The sequence below is a fragment of the Corylus avellana genome, chromosome 2 (assembly GCF_965113065.1).
Source record: "Corylus avellana chromosome 2, dhCorAvel1.hap1.2, whole genome shotgun sequence".
In the NCBI taxonomy this organism is placed as follows: Eukaryota; Viridiplantae; Streptophyta; class Magnoliopsida; order Fagales; family Betulaceae; genus Corylus; species Corylus avellana.
This window is the reverse complement of record NC_142491.1, coordinates 5,591,808-5,601,599: the sequence shown is the minus strand read 5'-3', so window position 1 is coordinate 5,601,599 and position 9,792 is coordinate 5,591,808. Positions and strand designations below refer to the sequence as shown.

Genomic DNA, 9,792 nt, shown 5'->3' with positions numbered 1-9,792 from the left:
AAGAAAAAGGCTACCAATATGGTAAAATAAAGTTGCATACCATATTTTACCAATATGGTAAAATAAATCCTATCTTGAACTTTTTTATTTCTTGGGCTTGTAACCAACTTAATTGTTTAAGAAATTAGATTGAACTTGTATCAGTTTAATCATGAGCAAGAGATTAGAGTTTTGCAGGCAGTTTGCTTGACTTTTTAACCCCTCGCCGTTATCAGTTTCAACCTTGGATTTGAGGAAGATCATTGATTTCAATACCTTTTGCTTGCAAATATGTTTCATGAACAAGTGCTTGTTAAAGAAGTTTGATCAATCCATACTAGGAAAAGAGCAATGCCTTGACAATACGATTGAATTCCAATGGGATACAGTTAGTACCAAGGATAAACAAATAATTCATCAATCCCCACTTAGATTATCTCCCAAAATGAATGTAATTTGAAGTAATAGAATATAGCTGACAACAACAATCTTTGGTTAAAAGTGAGGAAATTCTTAAATAAATGCGGGAATAAGATAAAAACAGAAATAAAATAAAATAGACAAAGGGATTTTACGTGGTTCGGTCTATGACCTACGTCCACATGATAAAGCCCGAAAGGGCTACATTTGCTCTTATTCACTTTATGATTTTACAATACAAAAGATCGATCCCTATTTATAGGGATGTGGAGAAAATACAAAAAGATATGATTGATAAAATCAAATCAGTATTGAATGTCTCTGATTTGATTTTATCAATTACAATCAATACAAATATATTATCATAATATCGAATCTCACACAATATATTCTAACAAAAAGGAAATTTTACAGATAGAAATTGCACACTCACTTACAAGAAAAGGAAAAGAACATTGGCTAATTGCAGGGCTCCGTCTTACATGAAAAACAACAGAGCATTTGCTAACTCCTCTGCCTCTTGTTGTAGAGTAATTCTAAAAGGCCTATTTGTGTCATACGTGTGTCATACTAAGAATGATATGATTATTAAAATTATCCTTTGATCAAAATTCAATAATTATCAATCACAAGGCAAATGGTGATTTTAATAGTCACATCATTTTTAGTAGGACACAAGTAAGATACAAGTAGGCCTTCTAGAATTACTCCTTGTTGTAACCTCCAGTACGTCATGCTTGCCACAAAATAAGGATGATCTTCTAGTTCAAGATAATCCAGTAAACTGATTTAATAGTTTCCAACTTCAGCATCCTGTCATCTCTTTACCCTCTGTACCCTAATTTCCAATCAAATAGGCTGGGGCAAATATAGAGGAAACAAAAACCATAAAATGTCAGCTGACCACTCGCACACTATTCGGATACTATACACACACACATGTTTGTATCTATATGTTCTTGGGTTGTACCCCTTGTGCTTTTCAATGAAATTGTTATTCCTCATAGTCACATATATTACTTCTGCAAAGGATTTGCTAGATGCCAATACTGTCTAACCAGAAAGAAAAAAAAAAAAGAGCATGATAAACATATGTGCCTTGCATGCAACCAAAACTAAAATCTATCCCTATATCTAGGCACACAGGCATCACAATCTACAATACCAACTCTCTTGCTTGATCCATGCTACTTCTTTATTAACTTGAATCGTTATAAAATGAAGGTACCAAACAATACGGACATGACAAAAACATACTGCACTTCACAAGGGAAACTTGCCAAACCTGAATAATTTCATAACTTAGAACAATGCCATAACTTGTTGCCATTCACATAATAAATTGTATAACATAATTATAGAATCCCACAGAAGTCAACTAATTGAGGCTTTTGGTGAGCCAGTACAGTGTCTTTTTCACTGATTCTACATCCGTGTGTACTCAAATCCTTTTTTTTTTTTTTTAAGTATTAAAAGATATGTTTATTGATCAGTTTTTTCATCTTTGTGCCTTTATTTTCGATACTTCTTAAATAGATTCTCATAATCAAATGCCCCTCTATTGACGAAGCATTGTTTAGTGTAATTTATTATAGAATTTTTAAAAATTTCCGGTGCTTTGTTAGCTTGATATTGACATTTAACGGCGAGACAAGCCCGCATTTTGTATAATGAAATTAGAAAATTTGTCACTAGTTTTAGAAAAGTCTCATGTACAGTATTGTTTACAGAAATATTACGATCATCAATTTGTTGACAAGAGAACTTCTGACTCTCCGAAAGATGGAAAAAAGGACAAAGAAAAAAATCGAACCACAGATAGACTAATCAACATGCTTATAATTAACTGTATTCTCAAACCACTAAAAAAGATGCTTCGTCAAAAGAGTATAAATATTTCATAGCACAATCCTAATGCTGCATTAGGATAATCGCTTCACCTTCTTCATCCGTACCTATGTTGTTTCAAAGGTAATGATATAAATGTAACTACAAGAGTATAGATATTTCATAACAATAAAATTAATTACCATTTTCTAAAACGAAAAGATCATAAAAAGGAGGAACTATTACCATCAATATCCTCTTCAGGATCAACATTTTCATCATTGAAAACTTCGGTTTCCACCTACAAGGGTGTGATGACAAATCAATGGACAAAATGTATCTGGTTTGGTGTCTAGCCCAGGAATGTTGAACTTGGAGGTTTCAGGTTTCTTCTTCTTCCTTCTTTGTGAAGCCCCCAAAGGCACTGTCTTCACAATTAGATACTGCAAAATTGTTTGAGGATAACCATTGTAAACTGCCAAAAAAAAAAAATTAATAATAAGATACTGCAAAATTAATCTTGTCAATCCATTTATTAAATATGATAGCCATTATAAAATGTCCATAATATGGCTAAGATCACTATGCAGATGCCAACACCATCAGAGGATCAAAATTCAGTTACATACCTCTTTTAGGGGGTACCAATGATTTGTTGAATCGGTAATGGGTAGCAATTGGCCAATTGGTAACGATAAACTCAAATGTTCAATGGTATTCTCTCCCTGCTTGGTGACTGGGGCATTAGAACAAACACTCATGATGCCATCATGAAAGCCGAACAAGAACAGCAAACCAACAAGAATGGCAGCAAGAAATAGGAGCAACAGGATCTCTCCAATGCCAACATTCAGATGACAACCAAAAAAACCTCCCATATCTACGCAGCATTGATGACAAGAATAAAATTCCCAAAAATGAGAATTAACAATACAACCGATGCAAACCCAAGTTCCAAACCACCCAAATTGTTTCTCAGGCAAACATAAACTATATTTAATCATTCATTTAACTTCAGCTGGGCATGGTTATCCTGATGCTGCTGATAGTTCAGAGGCCTCCTGAAAAATATGATTGAAATTTGTTCAGCTAATTTCTTGAGAGTATTAAATGCGCACATCAGTTTACTAACATTTCAAAAAACGTGAACAAAAATAACAGAACCTCTAATTACTTACATCAGAGAGGAGCCGCTTCTTGGGAAGCAGTTTCGCCCTGAGTCTCCCACGATGGATATTGAAGAAGAGGCAGAAGCAAAAGAACTGGCAGGTCAATAAATTGAGCTTTGGATATATCTCTTGAAACTTCTGTCGCATCTAAATAAAAGTGGGGTCAAATGGGAGAAGGGGAGCCATTAAAATTTCATAGGATTAAAATTAATTGCCATTTAAAAAAAAAAAAAAAACACACAGAGAAGGATATATTACCATCAATATCCTCTCCAGGATCTACATTTTCATAATTGACAACTTCGACTTTCACCTACATGGTTGTGATGACATGCAAATCATTGTACAAAATATATCTGGTTTTGTGTTTAGGCCAGGAGTGTTGAACTTGCAGGTTTCAGGTTTCTTCTTCTTCCTTCTTTGTCAAGCCCCCAAAGGCACTGTGTTCACAATTAGATGCTGCAAAATTGTTTGATGATAGCCATTATAAACTGCCCCCCAACAAAAAAAGATACTGAAAAATGAATATTATCAATTCATTTTTGAATACGATAGCCATTATAAACAGTCCATAATATGGCTAAGATCACTGTGCAGATGCCAACGTTATCAAAGGATCAAAATTCAGTTACATACCTCTTTTGGGGGGTTCCAAAGATTTGTTTAATCGGTATGGCCAGCAACAGGCCAATTGGTAATGAAAAAACTCAAATGTTCAGAGGCCTTCTCTCCCTGCTTGGTGACTTGGGCATTAGAACAAATATCCATGGTGCTGTTATGCAAGCCGAACAAGAATAGCAAACCCCAACAGCAAACCAACAAGAATGGCAACAAGAAATAGGAGCAACAGGATCTCTCCATTAATGCCAACATTCAGAAGACAACCAAAACAGCCGATGACAAGTATAAAATACCTAAACATGAGAATTAACAAATGGTCTCTTAGGCAAACATAAACTCTATGTAATCATTCATTTAACTTCTAGAGATTAAAAGAAAAATTTCTGTAGGACAATGGATTACTAACCAAGCATGTCCTGCTGATTCTGGTTCTCCTGTTGCTGCTGTAGTTTAGAGGGTGGCCTCCTGAAAAATATGATTGCAGTTTGTTCAGTTAATTTCTTGAGAGCATCAAGACACAAAGAATAGAAAATCAAATACACATATCAGTTTTACTAACATTTCAAAGAATGTGAAAAAATATCAGAACCTCTAATTACTTACTTCAGAGAGGAGTCTCTTCTTGGGAAGCAAAAGAACTGAGGGGGCAATAAATTGACCTTTGGATATATTTCTTGAAACTTCTCTTGCATCTAAATAAAGCTGGGATCAAATGGGAGAACGGAAGCCTTTCACTGATTCTCCTCGGCCGGGTCATAGATGAATATATCATCAATTTCAACACGAGGGATGTGGGCTATCTTGAACCACTCTCTTCCTTGATCTTTCTTGCAGTGTTCTTTCAGCAGAGAACAGTTTCGAATATAAAGTTGCTGGAGTGAGGGAGGCAAGCCATCCTTTGGAAAGGACGTAAGCTTTTCGCACCAATGGATTCTCAGCGTTTCAAGAGAATCTAGGGATTGAAAGCCTTCGGAAGACAAGTATTTTAGATTCGGGAAGTGTTGGATGGAAAGGAATTGCAGAGACGCAGGAAGCATCATTTCTGGAAAGGACACCAGATGCGGACATCCACCTCCAATTTCAAGAATTCGAAGAGAGGTAAGCTTGTGCAACCCCCAGTCAAGCAAGGCCTCAGTGATGTTGTAATCCATGATTTCAAGTGTTCTTAGGTTGGCAGGAAAACCTTCTTCCGGAAAGGAAACATTGAATGGACATTTTTCTATCTTCAATTCTTGAAGAAAGGTGATGTTGTGTATGCAATTGGGTAGGGCCTCTATTCGCTCATAATTCCAATAGGAGAAAAAGGAAACGAGAGTGGGGCAACTCTTAATATAAAACTGGCGTAGATGGCTGAGGGTGTGTATGCCCATGGGTAAGGATTTAAGGTTTTCACACGCCTCGATATGAATTGTTTCTAAAGACGAGTTGTGATGAAAGCTCTTCGCCACTGACTCTAGCTTTTCACATTTGAGAATATTGAGGCTTTTAAGTGTTGCAGGTAATTCTCCGCTTGCTGTTATGGATTTGAAAGAAGGACAACCGCTAATTTCCAAGGACTCAAGAAGACATGTGCTGCTACTGCAATTGTTGGTATCATCCTCGTCCACCAAAATCACCATATTCTTGCAACACTCTATCCTAAGCCGCTTTACAGTTGGAGGTAGCGTGCCTATTGCAAAGTGCTTCAGCGAATCACATACCCTAATAATAATAGACTCAAGACACGTGTTGTTGTACATCACTGCATTGGGTAAAGATTCTAGGGCATTGCAATAAGAGAAACAAATTTGTCTCAATGAGAAAGGAAAACCCAATTGCTGCTTTCTTACTTCTTCTGCCATTAAAGAAACTAGATTCTCACAATGAGAAAACGATAGACAAAGAAGACATTGGAGGGTTTGTAGGAACCTCACATAGTTTGACCCCAAATGCGTTAGCTCCTCACAATTTCTAAAAACTAAATTCCTTGCATGTGCTATTTTTTCGATATTATACCCTTGTATTCGACATGTGAATTCTGAATTTCTTGAAAGAGGTGGTCTGAATTCAACCTTGTAAATTTGCGCCAGGTCTTCCGATCCATCAGTTTTTAGTTCGCAGAGCTTGAGAAAGCTTGCGTCTGAAACCACCAATCTCTGACAGTTGTCTACCAATAATTTTTTCAGTAAAGGAAGGTGCTTAGGTAACGCTCCCAATAGCTTGGGACAATTTTCAATAGAAAGCTCACGCAGTTGTGGAAACTCTCCATTAGGGCTCCAATCCTCCCATTCTTCCATATTCTTAAAACACAAAGTTTCCAAGGATTCAAAAGGTTGTGAACAACTATCCCCATAAATCTCAACACCAATATTCTTCACACTAGCCATGCCTTCAATGAAAAGGTGTTTGAGCGACGATAGTTGGCCGACTGGTGGCAATGATGCGCACTTTCTACAGTTTTCAATTCTTAGCAGCACTATATGAGGAAATGAATGACCTATTAACCAAGTTGGAAATTTTGTACCACCATAGTGCATGATAGTAAGCTCTTTCAAAGCCTTGTTTGGTTGTAGCATGTTAAGTACCTCTGATTCGCTTGTTCTGTCTTGTGACCCATCCACATCAACACTCCATTCTAAGCACAATGCAATAAGATCAGTCTTTTCAATTAACTTAGCGTCCCTTGCTTCCCTGGGTTCAATGACATTCTCCAATCGTGAGATGATAAGTGTCCCTTGAAGATGCAACAAATAGCCTAGCTCTTTTAATGCGAAGCAATTGCCTTTTCCAACAATTAGATTAGACAATGTTTGGAGACTAGTTAATTTACCAATTTGAGGAGGCATTCCTTTCAGCTTATTTGCATGTAGAATGTTGAGGTGGCGCAAGTTGACTAGGTTCCCCAACTTCGAAGGCAATTCCTTTAGATAAGGACATTTCTTCAATATTAATGTTTGTAAGTTGTAAAGAGTGGTTGTTGATTCAGGTAGACCTCTAATTCGAGTATAAGAAAGGTCAAGGTACCGTAGATGTTTTAAATCACCAATTGAATCCGGTAGCTCAACTATGCAGTACCCATTGAAAGAGAGCACCCTCAAGCATCGTAATTTTGGCAACAACTGAAGAGGAACATTATGAGTCAAATAACATTGACTAGGACTTGGAAGCATAAGAGGTAGGAAGGTACGTAAACACATGAGTTCATAAAAAACCTCAAACTTTCTAGTACTATCGTATTGGTCACCCAAGTAAGATGAATGCCGAGTCTTTTTAGGAAGTCTCTTTCCATTACTACCCCCAATTTTATCCTCCATTCTAAAGCATGTATCTGCTGCAACCCATTGAGCCAAATCGTTGATGAGATCATGCATCACAAATCGTGATTTCTCCGTGCTTGATTGTTGGAAAAAGGACCTCGACAACAAATTGCGAAAATGCTTTCTACCTAAATCTTCCATTTTCTTATCCCCTTCTAGTGGATGAATTAGACCTTCTGCCATCCATAGCAGAACCAATTGCTCCTCCTCAAATTCATAGTCCTTGGGAAATATTGAACAATACGCAAAACACCTCTTTAAATGTGAAGGCAAATGACTGTAGCTCAACAAAAGAGCTGGAACAATTCTACTTCTCCCTTCTGGTATATCCCATATCTTGCTCTTCAATACATCTTCCCACTCATCATGGTCTTCCGTAGTGCGCAAGAGGCCTCCGAGAGTTTTTGCCGCCAAAGGCAAGCCTTTACATCGTTTGACGATTTTTTCACCAATATCTTGAAGGTTTGGATGTGCACTGAAGTTGCTTTCCCCCAAAGCATTTTGAGTAAAAATAGACAAACAAGTATCATTTGACAACAATTGCAAACGGTAGGCTGGAATGGTACCTGTCATTGAAGAAACTCTCTGGTTGCGAGTTGTGATGACAATTGTACTTCCTGAAGCCCCTCCTAGGAAAGGAGCACGTAGGATAGTCCAATCATGGTATTTCTCATTCCAAAGATCATCCAGAACGACTAGAAACTTCTTGCCTTGCAGTTTCTCCTTGAGTTTGACTTGCAACCAATTTTGATCCTTGCCATCACAATTATTAGAAGTGAGGGACTGTAAAATTGTTCTTGTGACTCTGTCAGCATCGAAATCTTGAGAGACACATGCCCATGCTTTCAGTTCAAATGAGCTTTGCACTGTTTTATCATTGTATACAAGTTGAGCAAGAGTTGTCTTTCCTATACCTCCCATGCCAAGTATAGGAATCACAGATACTCCAGCATCACTACATTTTTCACCCAGCAACAATTGAAGTATAGCCTCTTTTTCTTTTTCCCTACCATAAACATGAGCATCAGTCATTACAGAAGTTGGCTCCAGTGTGCCTCTTATTCTGTATGACCTCCCATTTGGTGCAGTTTCATTCAAATTCAGTTGACCTTTCCGAGTCACGATATCATTGAATCGATCCGTGACCTCTTTTATCTTTAACGCCAGCCTACTATTGATCTTAAAATGACTTGAAGTCGAAGGAGTAAACCAAGCAGATGGGGAGAGTTTCTGTACCTTACTTGGGCGAGCCTGATTTTCAGCAGCCGTGGATGCATCAGTGGCGAGCTCATCCACAATGTCGTCCACATCGTAAGCCAAGTCTTTGAGATCATCCAGCCACTCTTTCACAACCCTCTCAGTATATTGCTTCTCCTCCACATCATCAAGCATTGCCTGAATTGTTGACAGCGTTTTCCTCCACTTTTCCAGATTTTCTTGAAGTCCCGCTCCGCCTAAGAAGTCCAGAAACTCGGGAACCACCAATCGATCACACAGAGACTGAATGAAGGAAGAGACAAGGAGCTCTCCCACTTTCTTGACTGAAGAAACAATCAACTCTTTCATGGTTTTCTTGCTAGGAAGGAATGAAACAGGAAACGATGCAAATTAAGAGATAGCCAAAGCACTCAAATGCACAAGTGATAATTGGAATCTTGTGTGAAAGCTTGGGCAAGGATTCAAAACTGCATGCTTTGAGCAAGTACAGGAGAGTTTGTCGCGTGCTTGCTCAATTTGCATATTCTATTCTGTTTTTTTTTTTTTTTTTTTTTACTATAATGATTATCCTCCCACTCACCCACTTGCACTCATTACTATAATTAGCGGGAAAATAAAGGTGTCGTTCGATAAAAAAAATTTTGTTGAGGTATTTTTTGTGTTTTGGTAAACGCACCTTACTCTCAGAATTCATTATAAAAAAACACTGGAGATGTTAAAATTGATTTCTGCAGTTTAGATGGTTAAGATTGTTTGATCATGTATTAGGTGGTTGGTTTTATCTGGTTAAGGTTGATTGAGGCATCCAAATTAAGGTACTCATTCTCATACTCAAGATTATCTATGCAGTAGTTGTGCACTACACAATAAATTAAGAGCAACTTGCCTATCACTATTATAATGCTGTTTATGTCTGGCTTTTTCTCTGTTTTCTTCTTTGAGAAGCAAAGTCCGAATTTACCATCTATTACTACAATAATATTTTATGTTTGTCCTTGATAACGACTTGACAACTTACCAAAATGTTGACGTTGACGAAGATTTAAAGCGAAATTAAGAAATAGTGTAGAAATTAAGAGTTTTGTTTTTGTTTTTGGGCTAAATACTGCCGCAAACATTACAGTTTGTTGTTAATGAACTCTGGTGTAGCCATTTGGAGGATGCTCATGCTCTGTTGCTTCCAAAACTTTTTCACGAGAAAAACAAAAATGACTTGAGCGAACCAATTGGCGTTCGAAATCGCACTCCGCAAAGCATATTTT

The 9,792-nt window shown here is 37.4% G+C and overlaps 1 protein-coding gene and 1 long non-coding RNA gene across 2 annotated transcripts; both read right to left on the bottom strand.

Annotated features, from left to right (window-relative positions):
* Positions 1-690: 690 nt before the first annotated feature.
* LOC132167776 (uncharacterized) lies at positions 691-3,266 on the bottom strand. The gene is made up of 3 exons (XR_015911582.1): positions 2,856-3,266; positions 2,473-2,701; positions 691-1,257 (listed from the first exon to the last, which is right to left on the bottom strand). It is a non-coding gene; the product is annotated as an uncharacterized LOC132167776 (long non-coding RNA).
* Positions 3,267-3,420: 154 nt separating this feature from the next.
* Positions 3,421-8,878, bottom strand: LOC132185333 (putative disease resistance RPP13-like protein 1). Its single transcript, XM_088513927.1, has 5 exons — positions 4,620-8,878; positions 4,423-4,481; positions 4,032-4,309; positions 3,654-3,854; positions 3,421-3,542 (listed from the first exon to the last, which is right to left on the bottom strand). The coding sequence occupies exon 1, from the start codon at positions 8,876-8,878 to the stop codon at positions 4,748-4,750; it is 4,131 nt and encodes a 1,376-aa protein (XP_088370053.1). The 3' UTR covers positions 3,421-3,542; positions 3,654-3,854; positions 4,032-4,309; positions 4,423-4,481; positions 4,620-4,747.
* Between the last annotated feature and the right edge of the window lie 914 nt (positions 8,879-9,792).

Excerpts from the sequence above, each read along its gene's own strand:
- LOC132185333 (XM_088513927.1), bottom strand. The coding sequence starts at position 8,878 with ATGAAAGAGTTGATTGTTTCTTCAGTCAAGAAAGTGGGAGAGCTCCTT.